The 20000-nt window shown below is 51.0% G+C and overlaps 1 protein-coding gene across 1 annotated transcript in view; it reads left to right on the top strand.

Annotated features, from left to right (window-relative positions):
• Nucleotides 1-9548: 9548 nt before the first annotated feature.
• The window catches only part of LOC126576450 (Krueppel-like factor luna), a 125102-nt gene continuing 114650 nt past the window's right edge, over nucleotides 9549-20000 (top strand). The window contains exon 1 of the mRNA XM_050237718.1: nucleotides 9549-10433. Coding sequence (XP_050093675.1) covers nucleotides 10422-10433 — 12 coding nt within the window. The 5' untranslated portion in view covers nucleotides 9549-10421. The remainder of the gene's footprint in view (nucleotides 10434-20000) is intronic.

Genomic DNA, 20000 nt, shown 5'->3' with positions numbered 1-20000 from the left:
TTGCAGCAAGCTGCATTGGCCGTATGCACAGGCAGTCAACGACGACAACGACGACGACGGTGGCGGCGACCCTTCAACTGGACCATGAAATGCAGCCACCCGGAGCGTAAAGTACCTTCGAATTGTACCAAGGTAAACAGGCGCCCCTTCCGAACCTCCTCACCATCCCCTCGGTTCCCCCATTGCCGGAGCATTGTTCTCTCACTCGCTCAGTCACTCGAAGCGCGCTGTTCTAGCCATGTTGCATGTTGGTGTTGTTGGTCGCTCGATTGTAATTTTAGTAGTGCCACCTGCAGGCACTGGCACTGCGGAGTTGACGCTTGTCGACGCGTGAGGGGGTTTTAAGGTAAGACTCTGGCACCGCGCGCTTCCTAGAACGCCGAGACCAGCCTCTCGAACGGCATCGAACTGCAGTTGAATTTCCGCAAATCCTTGCGCGTTTCAAGCACAAGCGACCGATTGATCGATCACGATGGTTCAGCGAAGCAAGGCAAAAGGAAGATAATGAACGATTGAGCTTGAGATTTCGAGCACTCGAGCTTCGCTCAGCAGCCAGTGGTCACACTAACGAGAGAAGTCATCCATTTGCTGAGATGGCGTCGCTTTTCGTTCGATCGATGCGGTGGAGAAAGGCTCGGGAAAATTAAATTAATTTTAAGAAATTTCGTTGACACCGATTGTGGACTGAGGTGAGTGGTTTTTGGCTGGTGGAAACGGACACTCGATGGTGTTGTTAAGTGTTGCTGCAGAACACGTCCACTCTTGGCTGTTGTCTTTGGAGCCGCTTATGCTTGGTATCGGTTTCGTAACGCGAAAGCATTGATGATCATTCCATTGATTACTAACAGTTTTCTAAGCCGTTTCGACGATTTGTAGAAGTCAGGTCTAAAATGACAATTTATTCCCAAAAAACATCCTCATCATGAACTGTTTTGCTAGTCATTTTGCAACATCTTAATCGCGTTTTGAAGATAATTCTATTCACTTGATAATTGGAATAATGTTTTCAGTTAGTTATTAGTAATGTTTCTGTTCTCGTATACCAGTATTGATGTTAAGTTGCTAAAGGATGAATAGTTTTTGCAAACAACTAATGATTTATAGGAAAAGTTGAGGGAAAATGAACCAAATTTCTAAAACATAAATCTAAATTAAACAACAAATACTTGCTTCCGTTATTAAATCCGTCTTCTATTACATGTGTTATTACGTAAACATAATTATATTTTAGGAAAACCGGTTAGCTCCGCAAAACGAAGCATTTTCATTAACGTTAGACCATAGGTGAACCACGGATTGCCAGCGCTGCCGCGAACTCAAGTGATTTTGAGTGGAAATCGGCATAAATTTAAAAGCAACTACCCCTCCTCGGTTTTCTCATGATTGATGACAGTTGTTGGCTCGTTGCGAGCGGTCGGTCGCTGGGGGAGATGATGGATAAGATGCGAGGTTGCACCGTGCACCAATCGAACCTGCCGCAATCGATCGAAAATCATATCTGCTAAAACCTTTCTAATTCCTTTCGCTAATGACCAGCAGTTGGTCGGTTGGTCGGTCCACTGGTTGCAGTGTCTTACGCGGTGGTGATTGGAAGTAACCTTCTCCCGCGAGGTATTTATGCTTTCCTCTCCTTTCCTTCAGCGCGCAGCCACCACCCTCGCCCCTCGCTTCCGTCGACCGGTTTCGGTGGCATCATTTTCCAGACGCATTTTTACCGGATGCCACCGCCAACGGTGCCACCGACGAGCGAACGGCATTGCACGGTGCATTGCGTTGCAGGGAACGCCCCCGGAGGAACAGCGAGGACACGAGGCCGCTGGATGGGTGGCAAACAATGGCGCGCGAACGAATCTCGTGGCAATCTCGCAGCAGACGCATCGCAATCGCCACCGCATGGAGAAATGGAAAAGACGCGGCCATCATTATGCGCCAGCAGTTCACCAGCGACTGGTTGCTGTCCACGAAGTCGTCGAGATCGGCCAGCAGCCTCCGTGCGTACGATGTGTGCCGATGCGGCAGCTTTCGGATCATCCATTCCGCGCATGTTCGCATCGTTCCGTGATTCCCCAGCTGATTCCAACGTTCGGCAGCAACCTGTTGCACACGGTCCCGGTCGGTCTCGGTCTCGGTCCCGGTAGAGCAATTTGGTTTATTTACAACAATCACCCACGGCGTGTTCCTTAGCGTTGGGGCCAGTCAACGCGTATCGGGAATGCTTGGTCCGGGAAACGAAGGAATTTTCGGTCAACTAACCATAACAAATGGAACGACACTGGACTACTGGCAGAAGCTCCCGGCAAAGCATTTCCACAATTCCACAATCAGTAATCTACGCCGACACTCCAAACTCAATTGTACTCAGTGAGGGTAACTGTTTTTCAAATAACATTCTTCTTCAGAGTTTGTAGTATTTTTTTGTTGGACATGAGTAGAGACGAGCTCCTCCTCGCTTTAGTGTAAAAAATGTACGATACGATAAAAGCATTCTAGATAGCAAATGATAGCTTTTGTCATTAAAAAGCATTCTATTTTATGAATATCGAAATATAGGAACAAGAAAATAACCAATTAAATGTCCTTGTCTTATCCAATTAAAACAATAAAAAACATAATATTAAAATAATTGTTAAATTGTTGCGAATTCGTTTGAATAGAGTGTTGGTCTGAAAATAATAAAAAAGTAGTATTAAAAGCTCTCAAACGCCAACAAGAGGCCTAGTCTATTAGTGAGTGTCTAGCTTATCCTAGCTGGTTGGCTAATAAAAGGTAATGATCGTGATCATTGCTGGTTGTAATGAATCAAAGTGCAGTAGATCATCTTTGATCCTATTCGAACTATAACAAGAAGTAGGCAAACGACGCTATCGTTAGCGAAGCAAAGGAAAGGTTATCTTTACCATTTAGCATCCATTGCCATTCCATGTTTTAATTCATTTGTAAGTTTTATTAATTACTATAAAGATGTTAGGCTGATTGCTTCTATTTCATAGTTTTTTAATAACATTTCATCTAATTGACGAAAAAATAATCGCATCGTTTAAAAAGGTCCATCAGTTACACTGATTTTGTTACGTAGTTTAGTTATTTTGTAATAAGTTTACCAAGCAACACTTTACTCCAATCAACGAAAGGTGCTTTTTGGCAAAGCTGCCCCTTAGCCTTTCAGAGTATGACGACAAAAACATTAACTGGAAGCATAAACTCCGAGCTGCGATCCTCTTTTTATCCACTCCATCATTGTTCACCAACTCCTCGGCCTGCAATCCGAATATTGATGACCTCGGATCATTGCGCAAATCTTACAAACGTTGCAAACGAAACATCAAACCCCGCTACATGCCCGTTTCTACCCTCCGCATCGAATCACTCGAGTGCTACTTTCATTATCGACTAATTATGCAAATGTCGCCTCTTCAGTTATCCATTTGATTCCGCCCGCCGAGCATTACTGGGCATGAGGCTGGATCTCAGTTCTCGGCACTCTTTCGATCGTCTCCCGGGACCTTTCCATTTGCGATCCGCGCACTCGAAAATGCGCACACCCAGCACCATTTCCCCTTCCTGATGATAAGTGTGCCTGCTTGGCCACTTTCTTCCGGTACCGATTGCAGATCCAGTGCTGCGCGATACCTGCTGGTGGCTGCACATTCTACGCATACCCATACACACCCCCTCCCCCCGGAAAGCCACTATTTATGGCTCATCCTCGGCAAGGGGAGGAGTACGGCGCAAGAACGGCACAAGGACCGGTCGGATGCGTCCATTCCGCGATCCACAGACAACGAGGACGAGCAGAACAACAACAACAACAGCCTCCATCGCTCCACCCGTGCAACCGGTTATTCCCGATCACTTGCCCAAGGGGGCGGGTGCGGTCTTTCCCTTGGGGTGGATTCTCCGTTCAGCGGGCGAGCGAATCGCGAAGGAAAAGTCATCGCCAAAGAGTTTCCCATGCTTTCCCGCTGAACCAGTAGGCCACCAGGGAGGGGGCGGAGGGCCAAAGCAGGTCTTCCATGGCAAGACCCGGCTGTCTCTCTCTCTTCCTGGCGCGGCCAAACCTGTTCAAACCACCTACACCATCAATCGCGCGGTCCGCGGCGTTTGCGCGGGCGTCGGAGGATCCGGACAACGTTTGATAAGTAAATAATTTTATCCACAGACCCGCACACCCATGGGGGCCAACCGGGCCCTGGTGAGTTGTTCTGTTCGCAACCTTCCCTCGGGCCTCTGACCTCCACACCGACCGACGGGTGAGAGAGAGAGGAAATTCATCCCCCCGGATGGTGGTGCTTTATCGCATTTTGTCGGCAGTCGGCGGTTCATGCCAACGTTGGGGTTTGTGCGAAAGGGATAAGACACTCCGACAGACACGGGAGGAACTGTGCCATTCGAGTGGAATGTCCAACGGAGCCTGCAGCACCGACCACCGGGGGCTTTTGCTTCCGAAAACGCCTCGAGGCGTGGAGCAGAGTGTCCGGGCGAGTGTGTCACCGGCCACGGACCATAACACCATAAAATCTCCCGAATGAAGAGAGAGAGAGAGACGATGGGGTGGTGCAAAAAAGCAATGTGGCCATCATTAGCATTAAAACGGCACTTTTCGGCGGGACGATCCGTGTGCAGCCAAGTTCCATTCGAATCCATCAGGCATCGGGCGCATGCCGCCAGATCGTCGCCCCGTTCACCCCTCGCTGCATCATCGTCTACCGACTTCTCGGGGCGCATCTTCACAAACCGCGATACCACGATGGCACAATCACTCCCAGGGAACCGGTTTGCCCGTGTTTTTTCCCCCACCTCCCGATGTTGACTTTTACCGCGCTGGTTGTGGCCGCTGCTGGTCTGGCCCAAGCCGAGGTCTGCTGCGGCTGTGCACACCGAGAGACCCCGGGGGCCACGCCACTGTGACGGTGACTGACACGCCAAGGGTCAATGTCGACGAGACCTCTTGTTGAACTGGCGTTCCCGTACCCTTACCCCTCTGAGGATGGTGGCCGCTTATCCGTTCCCTTTTTTTTGCCTTTGCCGTTGTTGTTGTTGTTGTGGTCTCTGTTTCCTCCATCGCGTCGCGTTGCTCTTCTGTCGCTCGATTCTCCGGCCGTTCGTTTCATCGCCAATCGCTCAGCTGTTCGCGAAGATCGTTAATCATGCTTGGGCGTCCCACCTCCCCATCGATCGATCATTGTTTGTGAGTATGTGTGATGGAGCAGCACCACAGGTTGCCCCCTTTTGGCTGGCTGACTAAATTTCGGCAGCTCGCATGGTCTTAGAACGGGGATGGGCATGACCTTACCGCGCGATTGGATGGCCATAGCGTCACAGATAAACTTGTCGTACGGATGCGGTTTGCACTCTGTCAAAAGGATCAACGTGAGCTTTGGACGGGTGGCGAAGGAGATGGAAATGTTATGCTGTGGCTGCTGCTGGGAATAATTGAAAGGCTTCATTTAGCTACATTAGCGGAGTGACGTGCTGTGCCAGGAGAGGTTATGCTTCGGAAGGTTAGCGGAAGATAAATAGTCAAAGCGACGGTTTGCAAGGGACAAGAGAAGAAGAGCATTTTTTTCTTGTTTATATGATTGAAAATAGTAAGGCATTTAAATGGCGGTCTATCGTTATCGTTAACAGTTTAAGTTAAAGTAGAGAAATACGATGAAGCCTTTTAATTTTTTAGAAATGATATGAGATCTATATGCTCTGTCCACTGAATCAAGCAAGAAACATAACGAACTGCATTGATAGTAGAGCGAACTGGAAAACAAATGGCTTTTAAAATTTGACGTAATGTTGAAGCAGCTTAAAGTAAAGTGAAAGTGATACGCGTCATCGTAAAACAACAAAACAAAGGACACAGTTTAGAAAGTTTGCGACAGAAGTTGTTACTTTAATAAAAAAAAAGGAATGGAAAAGGATGTAAGGCAACATGTTTAACTTGACAGCAATTTTGATATTGTGGATAACAGTTCAATGTGTCTTTTGCTTTACGTTTCTTACAACTAATTGCTCAATTAGATGCTAAACGGTTAAGTTTCTAACACACGAAAGTATTTTTTGTAAAATAAAAGTCAGCAGAACGACATTTCATTGCATTGTATGTATGAGTGCAGTAAACGTTGAATTATCTAGGCAGCAAACGATAATTTACTGCTTCTTTTCTTGTTAGTAAATGCTTTTAGCTTTGCGCATGTTTTGTTATGGTAATACAGATAATTTCGCATTCCATAACCATAATATTTGCAAAATTTTTAACTTTTATTTCGGATATTAAGCCTCGATATCTTGCGTTCAAAACATAAACACGTATGCTTCGATACATACAGTTTTTGCCAGTTAAGGATGTTTGTGAGGAAACTTTAACTCTCAGGTAAGAGTTCTGTTCCGTTTTTTTTACAAATTACCACCCATGGGTCATCTTCTCTCAAAGCGTCAGTTAAATCACCATCAAGAAAAAAAACAACCATTTAATCGAACCCCCCAACACCAACAAGCCCACCAAAGGAACTAACGGTACCGAAGTAATTAGATCGCACGAATTTGTGTTATTCGCCCGATTCACCGTCATTAGTGGAGCGATCGCGAGTCCTCGAGTGCCCGGAGTGTGTACGCCTCGCGACAGTACGGACCGCCGCATGCTGCTTGGAAGCGAGAACGGGAACCCATCCCTTCACCACAGCCTTCACAGCATCGCTTCGCTCACTCGATCGCCCCCTTTTGCGGTAACGGTAGCGGCATTCTCGATCGCGTTGCCGATCGTCTGCATCAGGTCACCTGCAGCATCACCTCATGCAGCGACGACAACAACAACAACGACGACGACGACGATCACGAGGAGGCCACAGCTGCGAGGATGCTGCTTCGGTTCCACCAACGCAGCGATCGTGCCCGCCTAATGGCGTTCGGCCTCACTTTCGCTCTCGGTTTCGCGGTGATCGCGACGACACCGAGATGCCCTTCACCATCGTCGCGATCACTCGCGATCGTTCGTTCGCTCGCTCGCCCGCTCGCTCGATGGATGCTGCCTTGCGCTTCAGCTCCAGCGCTTCTTCACTTTCCGCGCGACATCCAGCGAGACCTCGCACGAGGCCACGATCGTCCGCGCTGCAACGGGATTCCGTCCTCTAAGGGAGAGACTCGCTCGCTCACCACTCTGCTCAGCTGTTTGCGGCTCTTCAACGTTCGTTCTTCGATTTTCCCGCCGATCGAAGGACCCCTTCACAGTCCCGCCAGCCTCGATCGTCGACGCAGCAAGCACGCCTTCACTTTATGCTCACGCGTGTTCGCCAAGGCGCGCGCACGCTCTCGCACGCCCTCTAACGGACCGACCACCGTCCGTCCGTCCGTCCGACCGACCGATCGACCGACTGACTGACTGACTCTGTTGGCGCACTTCTTTGCGAACCGAACACACCCGGTTTTAAGGGGTGAATGCGAGCCGAGCCCGGAGGCGGGTGGTTTAGCGGTTTCCTTTTTCGAGGTTCGTTCGCGCGGGCTCACGAACCCAAGCCGAACGCGATCGCGGAGAACACGCGTCCGCACTCACGATCGTGGTTTTATTGTTGCTTTTCATTTTCAGTATTGAGCTGTCCCGCGCGACGGCAGGACGTGTTTCGCGTGTGCTTTGAGCCGTGTGTGCATGTGTGTGCGTGAGTGACGGGCGTGATCGCGATCTTTGATCACCCTTCCTTCCTTCCTCGGTCCGACTCCGATCGATAGCCAACCAACGATCCTTTTCCGATCCGATTCCGATTATCCTTCCGTCCTTTTTGTCACGTCCACCTTCCTGCCATTTCCCCGTTCGTTTTGTGCTGGACCTTTTTGGCCGCCGAACAGGAGGATCCTCGCTCGCTCGCTCGCAAGGACTCGCTGTGGAGGCGTTCTGCTTCGCCAAAAAAAAACGCGCGCGCGGTTCGTCGCTTCCGTTGCAGCGTTACTCAGCACCGAGACGCCATTGGCGTGATCACCGGTCCCTCGTGCCGCCTTATCGAGGTCACCGCGCTTTGTTTACATTTTCGTTCGTCTATCGATCGAGACGTCCTTCAAAAATCGTCGGGCGCGTCGGACCTCGTCGGTCTGGTGGGCAGTGGAGTGTGCCCGGGCGCACAGAACATGCTCTTCCTTGCGATGTCCTTCGCCTGCAGAGCCCCAAACCGTGCCCAGAACGCATTCTCAGACGCGCCAGTACAACAACAGCAGCAGCAGCAGCAGCAGCAGAAACCTCATCGACCACAACACGCTGGCTAGTGGACGCCTCGAGACGATCCTCTCCTCGTGGTTGACGCACTAGCAGCAACGGCAGCTAACGACAGAAAGACCTCACCCCCCCGAGGGCGGTGCAGGAGTGCGAGTGCAATTAGGCAAATTGTGAGGGTGCTTAAGTGTCGCTCCGTAGTGGCGCAATCTCGCGTCGTCGTCGTCGTCGTCGACGAGATTACTGTCATTAAGAAGGTGGAGAATTAACGCCACACCAATTGAATCCCTTCCGCGCGCGGTGTGGCTCTCTTGTGTTTGAAGTGCGGTTGTGAGATTGTGAACTGGCTTCTAAGTTCTAAGCCTGTACCGTGGCGATCGTGTTATGTGCGATGTTTACAGAAGCTTCTGTTCCGTGTCCAAGTAATATCGAGGATCTTTCGAATTTCCGCGAAAGAAGTGCCAGTATAAAGAAACCAATGTGATTAGTGATATCAGTAGTAGCTACTTTTTCCACTACTACTACTACTACGACAGAGGCGACGAGTTGAAATGTGAGCCAGTGTAAGACCAAAACCACAAACCTGAGACCCAGAGTGGCACTACGCTAAAAGCGTCTCCTAGCGATGTAAATAAAAAGCACCCCCTACCACCCCCGTATCGACTAAGGCCAGTATTAATGTTTTAAGTGAAGCGACAGTGGTGCAGTACCTGGTAGTTGCGTTTAGTGTTTAGCAAAAGTTTCTTCCGCCAGTTTCCGCCAAAAATCGAATATTGTTCCACAAGATTTTAAAGCCTCGTTCCATATCACCAGCATATCTTATCGGAAACAAGGAACACAGGCTTTGCCGAGAACGGAATTTACTCCACTAGGAGTTGGCCTACCACAGCGTTGTGGCCACACTTGGCGTACAGAGAACACGCGCCACCAGGGTTGCACCAGGACTTGTGGCGGATCCGGGGAACCTGTTTTGAAAGGTACGGCACAACCAACGAGCAGTCCAAGTCCACGCCAGTCCACGCCAGTTCACGCCAGTCCTCCGCCTTGGCTTAGAATAATCAACTACCCCGTAACCGTGTAAAGAAAGGGCTGCGTTGGAAAGAGACAGAGCAAACGAGCGAAATACCGGCACCGGGCAGCTAGCGCTAGTGCAAGGTACCGGTTTGTCCTGCAAGTGCGAACCTTTGTGCGGCGGTTAAATAAGAGCGGAGCGGAGAGAAGAAAAAAAAAGCCGTGTGCGGGACTGCAACGAGCAACCGAGAGTTCGGTTCTGTGTGCCAGCCAAATTGCCGCCAGGAGGAGTCTCCGTCTCTGTGACATACCAGCCGACCGAAAGGACTGTGCCGAGTAGTTCTACAAATTAAGGTGCTCCGCGTGGCCGCGTGTCCGCGTGTGTGCGAAACGGGACCGGAGTCGCGGACCGCAGCGCGAGACGGCACGGCAAAACAGCAAAGACCAATTAAAAGGGCATTAATGAAAACAACTGTTCCTTCCCTGCACGTTACGGTGCGCACTACTGCTGCTACTGCTGCTGCTGCTACTGCATGACACTCCCGTCCACACACGGTGTGCACCTCTCGGCAGCTGGCGCACCCACGGAGCAGCACGGCCACATACCGGATCTATAGCGTCTGACCAGCACGCCCTGTTGGGGCTGCCCTAGAGAACCAGCCGTGCTAGCCTGCCTGCCTGCCTACGACACGACGCTGCTGCCATACGGAAGCCCACAACGCAGCAGCCGGGCTCCGATCTCGGTATCGCAGTAACCATAGACCGAGGTAGACAAGGAGGCCTTGCTTGCGTTGTGTACGTGCGAGAAGAGCGGAAGAGTCGGTCTACGACTGCAGCACTCGGGATTGCGTCAAGTGCCGATTGTGTGTGCGCCGTGGAGTGTTTTTGGTGCGGTGCGAACTACCCGTACGGTCATCGACGGCCATCTTCTCGGCATTGTTGTTGTTGGTGTTGTTGTTGTTGTGCTGCTGGTGGTGCGTTCGAGCGCTGGATAATTGTGCTCCATATCGTGGTGATGTCGACTTTCGACGCCAAGTGTCTGCCGGAATGCAAGTTTGAATCGGTTCCGGTCTTCTTCAATCACTACTGCTCCACCACTGGCTGTTCCTGCTCTTGCTCCTCCAGCTGCTGCAACACTCCTGCTCATTCCACGTGACCAGGACACACCGCACACATCGCGCAACGCAGGATTATCTTTTTGATACGTCGTACTGGAATTTTAATGGTTTACATGGTAAGTCCGAGGCCCCGTTCTAAATCACACAATCGCACTCCCGCTTAGTAGGACAAGGGTCTTTGAGATTGCGCCGGCTCGATCTATCTCGATCGTTCGTTTGTTCGTTCGTTCGTTCGCTGGTACGGTCAAGGTGCTTTGCCTGCCCCGGGGGTGAAAGGATACCGTGTGGCTTGGTGGGCCTGCTATGCCTCCCAGTGTGCGGCCCACGGGACACGGCCAAGGCTTCTCGGTCTCCTTACTGCAGGACCCTACCCTCTCGTTCAGTTCCTCGTGGACCTCGTGGACGACAAATGAAATCTCGGCTGCAGCTGCAGCGGCCAGCGCGTCGTGTATCCTTCGCTTCCATACGCGGCGATCGTGTCCCCGCTGTTCTAGGGCAGCCCATTAGTGCCACGCCACCACCAGTGCCCATGCCACCACTTCCTTCAATTCAACTTCTTGGTTCTGTGGCGTCGGTGAGACAATAAAATACGGCTGTCATTATTAGGTAGCGTTTATCGATGAAATAAAGCGAACCGAACCATTCCGTAATTGACAATTGCCGGCGCTCTCATTAGCCAGTGGTTGCTTTGCTCTCCGACTCGGCGATCTGTGTGGCGAGTGGAGTGGAGTGTACACTTTGGGCTTGCACACGATGCGATGCGGTGCGGTGCGGGGACCGCTTGATCTTGAAATATGCATATCAATAATTGAAATGAAATGAACGTGTCAGTGCCATTATGATGGTTGATAAAGAACGGCCGTACACGTTGTGCAGCACGTTGTCCCCGTCCGACCATCGCCATCAACTTACTAGCGCAAGGATACCTGGCATTCCCCCGGGGGGGGGAGGGCTGGCCATAAATCGAACAATGAAGGTGGAAAGGTGAGCGCTCGCGCGCGCGCGATCTAGTAGCTCCCCTGATTGTGGCCTAGGCCACGGGCCTGGGTCGCAGGGATCATGATCTGGGTGGGCATGCAAGGTGCTGGCTAGTGCTAGGCCACCCCCCTCCGCCTAGGGAGCCCACAGTTCTAAAGTATATTTCCCTTTTACCCTTTCACCAATCACATGTTGTTGTTGTTGTGGTTGTTACTCTCGAGTTGCTGGCGTGCTGTCGTTATTTGAGGTTGTTCTTCGTCAACGGGTCAGGACCGGGAGAGAACATAAATTGCATATCATTCAGGTCCGAACTACCTGCTCTCGCCGAGTGTTGTTGTTACTAAGCACTGCACTGTAAGCAGCAGCTAGTTGCGTACTTTCAACTTCTTGTAGCTGGTCTCGAGTCCAGTACTTTGTTTCACTTTCTGTCGCACCTTTTTGTTATCCACCTTAACGCCGATCGTCGTGCGTGAATGGCTAGCGCAGGACAGTAATTTATTAAAACAAATGTAGATCGTTTTTTATGCGAATCCGTTGAAAGCTGCGTGTGTTATTCAAATTTCTCTCCTCCGAAAAACCTCGCCTCTCGCTCCCGTGGAGTCCAAGCTTGGACTAGTCCATTGTCCAAGGAGAGTGCTAGCGCTACTGGCCTGTTGCTAATGCGCGCCATAATGGCGGGTGTATCACACACGGAAAGGTGGAGGTGATACGAGACCGATCTCTTCGCTTCTCCTCCGCTTCTAGGAGATATTACAAATTCGACCTACGTCGAACGATTCCCCGGGTACCAGTTGCTTCCCACAGACTGCGGCCAGTCCGCTCCACCCTACCATCAAGAGGCTGGTCCTCATCTCCCAAGGGGGGGGGGGGGGGGCCCCCCAGTAGGTGAAGAAGGAGCGAGCTCGTTCGGCTCGATTGAGCGCGGCGTCTTAGGCGTAACGCGAACGACACGTTTTCGCATTAATTACGTTAGAAGATGAATGTCGTGATTAGATTTCGTTCCTCTTCGCTTCTCTCCACGGAAGTCGGCCGACGGTTCGGTCCGGTAGAAGTCCAAGACCGGCCCAAGGCTAGCGAAGTATATTTCAAAACTTTCTCAACCGTGCGCGAGCGTTCGTGAGCTTTCGTTTCAGCGAGTGTGTTGGCATGACAATCTTCTGGACACTTTGCATTTGCTGTCCTTTTTGGCCACCTCGAAGCCAATCGGTGCTCAACAGCAGCAGCAGCAGCACCAGCAGCAGTAGCTGCAGTGGATAATCGAAATCAACAAATACCGTGGTGCAGACACGGAGGTCGAAGATTATACACTTAACCTTCGCCTTAGTTCGGGGCCTTTTGAACGGCGATTGGCCAGGCCGCCCGATCTAACGACTGCCCGCTGTGCCATTACTGTTGCAGCTTATTAGCTCGCCTGTCCTGGTCATGGTGTGGCATGGCGTGGCGGAGTCGGAATCGACTTAAACGGTTCCGGACAGTCCGGACTCTGCGCCGCGCAACCTGTCAGCTCTTGACAGTTTGCTACAAGAGAATGCGCGACACAAAGCACCATTCGATCGTGCCCAATCCGTTCCCCGGGAGCGTATTTTGTATGAGCAGATGAGCTATTTTGTACTCTAGAACCTTTTGGTGAAATCCGCGCAATCTGTCGACAACGACGACGACCTTGGTCCGCGGTGGTCCATTGGTTTGGCTGATAATGGCGCGAGTATTACCGTCCCGTCAGCCTAACTACTTGGATTTTTTTCGCTCCTTCTTTTATCGTGCGATCCTCCTCCTCCTCGCCCAAAAAAAGACGATGACTTCGGAGGCCACGGAGGCAAGCCGGACGTCTCTAGTGGGCTGCTGGATGGATGGATCTCCTCCCACAGTGACTAGACGCACCGAGACGCTGCAAATTGTTTCCCGCGTGTAAGTGTCCATTAAAAATGACCTTTACTTGCGTCTGGTAGTGGCCGGCAATGACGGCGATGACAACAACGACGACGACGAGGTCGTTGTCAGCGAAAGAGACAAACTCCCTGGCGGACGGTTGAGGATGCGGCAAATGGAGTGCATCGTCGCCAAATCGTGCCATTACAAATGGAGACGAGAATTGAATGAAAAAAAAAGCGAGGAACGACTCTCGCCAAGGAAAGAAGTAGAAGAAGAAGGTCTATCTGTTTAAAGGTGACTCTAGTGTTACTCCTCGGAATACCTCTGAGGAATAGAGAACTGAAAGTTCATTTCCTCTGCTTTTCCGAATCGAATTACGATTGTAATCCTGGTCCCGCGTACAACAAAGGTGCCACTCCTTCGCGTGGATTGTGCGCCTCGCGATCGCGCTTTCATCGACATCACTAGCGGGATAGCGATGGTAGGGATCTTCCAGCGAAATTCGCGATCAATCTCCGGTGACACTATGTTGCACTGAAGCTCAGAGTTTCCCGAAGATACGATGTGCCCACCGCAACAGTAGCCTTTTCTATGGACAGATGGCACACATTATTCATCGCTCGATCCCGTGCGCCTCGCCTCGACCAACGGTAGCAGCGAGCGCCGGACGGGATGCTTACGATGGGTCCATGGGTCTAATGGTTCTCTCTCTCTCCCTCTCCCTGTGCCTAATGCCTGCACTTTTTGTACCCTAAACGCCACAATCCGTCAGACCGTTAGTTATGCACAAAATATGTATATTCCGTCCGTGCATCGCAGGGCCCGGATCGCTCGGATCGCGCGCGCGCGCGCGCGCTGTATGAATATTCATACAGCGATGTCTCTCATCCATGCGCCGGCGTCGTCGTCGTTCGATGCAAAATTTATGCTGGCTGCTCCACCGATCGATCGATCGTAGTAGTGCTGGGGTGCAAAAAGGGAGAGAGAATTCGGTGTGCCGGTGTTTTGGGGCCGAACCGGTGGTGCAGCACCCAGTGTTGGCCAATCGCACGAATCGTCCAGGCTGTGCTGCTTGTATAAGCTACCTGGAAGCTGGTAGTGCTCAGAAGCAGAAGATTCTTCTTTTTCCCCGCCCCGGAATCCGTTTTTCAGCTTTTCTGTTGTGCAAAGCATTTATCAAACGGTTCAAATGTTTGGCCTTTCTTTATGCCGAATGCATGCGCTGCCCGCTTGTTTGCTTATCGCGGCGTTATTGGGCGGAGGATTTATGAAGTATTCGGAACTGGTTGGCTAATTGTGTTAAATATGAGGTGAGAAAGGAGTGAAGAGATTTATCGGTTTGTAAGCTTTGAGTAAACGCCGTTGTCAACAAGTGTTTACCTTTTTGTCGTGTGCTGCTTCTCATCGCTTCAGTCTCTTTGCTGAAGGATTTTAGAGGAATTTAATCAGATTAACTCCTCTCCCCCCCGAACTGATGCCGGTCAGTGTCGAAGAGCTTCAGGAGAGTTAAGATTAATTCGAATAAAAAAGGGCTCATATTGATTAATGTTTTGTGAAGAAAAAGTGATGCTTTTTACGATTTTGTCGATGAAAGGAGTTTTAAACAATTAATTAAAAAAAGTTTCATCAATTTTAGTGAAAACTCGACGGGTTACCTAGAAAATAGTGTGCAGATTAGGTTAACTTTGAAAACGTTGGTTTCAGCACACTAGCACGGTGATGGATTTGTCAAACCGAGTTCGTCGCTTAAACTCAAGTCTTTTAATTTCTACCAAACAACGGCTCATTTTTTAAAGCGTCTGTAACCGCGGTATCTGCATTATACCAATTAAAGTAAATATGTTGATTTTTTAAAATAAATTGGGTTTAAAAAATTATATACCTCCCCCCCCCCGCTCCCAATGTGTGTCACAGAGCCAAAAAAGGTTGCGAGCGACGTGAAAAAAAAAAAAGAAGAGCTCACCTGTGAACACCATCTTTAAATCGATTCGTATCAGCTGGTCACATGTAAGCACCAGCGCTGAAAATGAAGATGCCACGAAGCTAAAAGCGCTACAGAAAGTAGCTAAAAGTTATTAATCGTGTGTTGTAAACATGGTGCTGTCGCTGATGATGCAGAGATTGTAGGGGGATGGGGGAAGGCTATATACTCGTATTGTAGGGGATGATGATGGTTTTCTGCTCCTCTGCTTGACCACCGTCAGGCCTGGGAGCAACCTTGTGGCGATGGCGCAAGGTACGTGTGACATTTTCTTACCAAAGCGGCCAAACCCGGAGAGCGAGCATACCCCGGCTTCCTGTCGGCATGGTGTCGCCTGATGATGAAGTCTCAAAACTCATTACCACCCCAAAACGACGCTGATGGTGCCTGGCGCCTGTGGCCGGCTACGAACTGCCGACCGTACGCAGCTCCAGCGGCCTCCACCTCCAAACGGGAAACCGCAACAACAACGAGCGAGCAACGGAGCCGATCTGCGATCTCTTCACGATCGCGATCGAACGCGTTCGAGAGGCAACTCCCAGTGCGCAAGGCGATGGTGGCTCCCATCATAAGGGTAACAGTTTCCCATGGGATAGAGTGCCAGGGTGCCACTTCTGTATCTAAGAAGAAGAGGAAACTCGGAAAGCTTAACTCGTTTTTAATAAGCGCAAGATTTATGTAACCTAATGTAATTTTTTGGGGGAGCCAGCCACCGACACCGGGTTTCGAGGGGGCTGTCGAGGTCGAGGAGGATCGTCGTGAGCGCCCAAGCAAAAGATGGCGACCAGGGAGGAGCGCGACGCGCTGCGACCATCTATTGATTGATTAACAGCCCGGCGATACGGAAGGGAGTGGGCCCCCCCTTTTGGGAGAATAGAGAGAAGAGAGGAGAGACGCGAAAAGAGGAGGAAACAAAACGGCACGAAAAGATCGTGGGGCGTGGGATCGCGAAGATCGCGAGCGCCAGCCTTCACGACCCCAAGACATGACTCAAGACCGACGAAGACCGACCGAAACCTTGAGTCACCATCGACGATCGGGACGACGACGACGACGACGGGGAGTCGACCTATAGTCTGCGCTAAGTCGCCTCACTCGTAGACTCTTAGGGCAAACGGTGTTTTTTTTTGGGTTGGGTTGGGTTGAATTGGGACGCCAGGCAGCGCCCCGTGTACCGTGTGTTCTTTGGGCCATCACCATCATCATCATCATCATCAGCAGCAACAGCAGCAGCAGCACGAAGATGATCTTTCTCAACACACGACACGACATGAACGGGGAATGGGTATCGATTCCCTCCCGCGGGAGGGTTCCAATCTTTGCGAACTGACGCTCCCAAGACGGAGAAGACGGACGGAGCATAATCTTGGCCCCAAAAAAAAAAGGGTGGCGAAGACCCGAAAACGTTCGTCCGTAGTGGGAGCATATCGTAGATAAATGTTTCATTCACGACTGATTCCTCCTCTCTAAAACGGACCCACAGAGATGCGTATCTTAACGAACTAAACGAGACTTTGAGAGGTTGAATACATCTTCGCTACAACTTGGCTTGCCGCTGGCCCACTGTTAATGGCGAAGAAGCTGAGAAACATGATAGGGATATCATGGACAGCAGCGAAACGAATCGGAAACTGCGCCACACCGCAAAGAAGCTCGTTCGCTCGAAGCCCCAGTGATGACAGCAACAAATTCCCATTTATTGATGGTCGCGGCCATTGACAGATCGGTTTCAGCCCGTCACCAGCGCGCGCGCCTGAGCTGGGTGGCGAATAAACGGCTCAATTAACCTTCCATAATTTGAAACCACCCTGGTGTCTGGTGCAGGAGGAGAGCCCTGGAGCGTGCGTTGAGGGGGAAAAAACGGTGCTAATGGCCGCCGATCCATCGATCGACCCCCGGTGTGTCTTCTGTGAAGATCTGTCACCCTTTTGCCAGAGGTGACATTTTGGGGGACGCGCAAAATGGTCTCCTCGAGGGTGATATGGAGCACCTCAGCTCGTAGTCAAAGCTTCTTTTTTTCTAATTACATTACCTACAGCACCAAAAGTGCGCTTTGATGCGATCCTTGAGCTGATTACAGTCGGTAATGAAGTGGATAATAAAATGAGGGTGGCCTCCGTCCTCGTGCCTCTCACGGTGGAGCGGAAGTCCTTGCGGTTTAGGTGTCGGAGCGGTTATAAAGATTTCCGTTTTTGTTCCTCCTTCCCCATCAGAAGAACTGCGGCTGAGTGTCAGCTGGTTGATTGAAGCGGGCCGTTAATGTTAACACGATTAACCAGTTCTTCTACCTGATGGCCTGATAACGCACCACGATGCCAGTGTGCCTTCTACTCTGCTGCTCTCGAGTGCGAGTGCTTGGTTAATACCGGTTGTTTACCTTTTATTAATTAATTTTATCTCAATTCGCCTCAACTCCACTAAACGTTTTAGTTGTACTTATTATGCCACCGAGCATTTCCTCACAACACGCCACATTCACGTTAAAAATGTCTGAGAATAACAATCTGGCCCACCGAGGTGGAACCACTTCCACTAAATAAAGCCATTAAACATACTTCATCGCACACCAATCGGTGCTGGTGCCACAGATTAATTCGTTTGCTTTAAGAAAACAAATGTTTCGTTTTGTGTGAGTGGAAGCGAAGCGGTGTGCATCGGATGCGGTCTGCGGATGAGCATCAAGCATGATGTAGGTGGCTGACGGCATGGCGCAGAAGGGGGCCACACCTCAAACGAGCCCACCGGGGTGTGCTCGCACCGTGTGATGAACCGTACGAAAGTAAAAGTGTTCCGTGGAGCGGGGCCTTTTGGAAATATCAACCACCCTAAAGGCCATTCACTGGGAGATCGATCCCGGCGTGAAGAAGGTGTCATTGAGGTGGGCTTTTGACAGTAGAACACACCCTGTTGCACACGGTGCTGGTTCCTGCAAGCCGGAATTACTGAATAATTCATAAGAGTAAGTCATTAAATTTAAATCCATCTCTCGACGAAGCCACAATCCGAGCTCCGGGGGCGGGAGGGCAGAACGAAGAAAATGGAATGACGAAGAGGTGGTAGCGAGTAAGCGAGGGCCTCCATTACGACACTTTAACGGTGGGCCGTAATGAGCCGTTCTTCGGTGGCGGTGGTGTGCGCAAGGTGGGACGATTTAATTTACGCTGGCTGGCGGGCTGGCTAGCCCGCCAGACTTCTTGCTGACTGCAAACCACACCTGGCCACACTACGGAACGCATTAAATTCTTTCAGTTTTTTGCTACGTACGCCACGCGGTTTTCGGCTGTGTTCCGGACGATCGTAGTAGGCCCCTCGCCCCTGATGGCAATGATGGCTACTACGACACGGTTTAACAGCGGCCCCACACAGCAGCAGCAGCAGCAGCAACAGGCACAGGTGGGGCACGGCCACGCCACGTCGGGTGGTCCACCTTCCTTATACGTGTGTCTCCGACTTCGTACGCACATTTTTAATGACCGATGGCCACAAGAAGGAGAGCGGTTATAATTTTATTAATGAGAGAGATAGCACGACACGAAAAGGCGAGAGAGAGAGAGCGTGCGACGAGGGAGAGATCGAGCGGCATGTGTGACACTGCTTCTGCTTCTGCTTTTGCTGCTGCTTGTGCGGCTGCTGGTGGTGCTGCGGGTCCACAGCACGCGCTCGATGGCATCGAGTCACAGATAAGAGCACATGGCGTAAAAAAAAAGCGACAGAATGGCATCGCAAACGACCCAGCTAACACTTTTACGACACTTGATGACAGGTATTATGACAGGTTCATCATAAAGATATCAATAATAATTATGCCGGTGCCGTCCATCCGCCGCTACGACGGCGGCGACCGTAAAGCCGTCACTCGTGTCGGCAAGTGTTGAGGAGTTTGGAGAGCACAGCGAGACGTTGCTGGAAGTGTGTGCTGTGGCTCCTTAGATTTCGGAACAGTTTTGACAGAAGGGCAAATTTTGGAGTAGCTCGCGCGATACATCGTTGTTGATCCTCACCAGTTGACTTGAGTTAGTTGCGTTCGTGGTCTGGCCTGCAACAATTTGGAATCCTTTCTACGTGAAACGTTAATGGCGGCACACGGCATGAAGGGTATAAAGGGTTTCTGTCTTCTGCAAATTGACTGCCGGTCGATTAAAGAGCTGCCGCCGCCTTTAGGGAGCATATCGTGCGCGATACGATTAAAGTGGCCGTCAGACGCTGGCCGTAAGTGCTGACAGGACCGGAGAAAAGGTCCACCGCAGCAGCACAGTAGCCGCGTGCCCACACTTTCATCGCTGATAACGTAGCGCTCCGCTCCGATTACGGACTCACCGACAGGAGGCAGCGGCAGCGCGAGCGCTTTAGATATTACGCCTGCGCGTCCACAGTGCGCACCATATTAACAACCGATTAAGTTATAGCCAATTTAGGAGCAATATCGCCCAGACAAGTGCTTGCCCTGGAGCCGCTGCAACCACTAGGCAGCTAACTCCTTAGTGCAGTTGTGGAATGTGGCCCCCCCTTGGGCACGTCACCAGGCCCGCTACACCCTTCTGGTCTTACGTGCGGTGCATCCCAAAAATGGATCACACGTTAAGGCACGCTCGCGAAGGCGTTCCATAACCTCAACCGGGCCCTTCCTGCTATGGGGACAGCAGCAGCACCACCACGGCCACTCTGCTGTCAGGGAATCCCTTGGGCAGAAATCGATCACCACGAACCGGGATGCTGGTGCTGGTGGCCACGGAGATCACGGCGCGTAAAGTGGTTACGCCTTTTCGGAACACACGAAGACACGCAGACACATACACGCCGTGCCAGCCAACAATCGCGATCGATTGTAATCTCTCCCCCAGGCCCGAGAGGG

Source organism: Anopheles aquasalis, chromosome 3 (genome assembly GCF_943734665.1).
Source record: "Anopheles aquasalis chromosome 3, idAnoAquaMG_Q_19, whole genome shotgun sequence".
NCBI lineage: Eukaryota > Metazoa > Arthropoda > Insecta > Diptera > Culicidae > Anopheles > Anopheles aquasalis.
The sequence above is the reverse complement of the archived record's forward strand: the minus strand, read 5'-3'. Positions and strand labels throughout refer to the sequence as shown.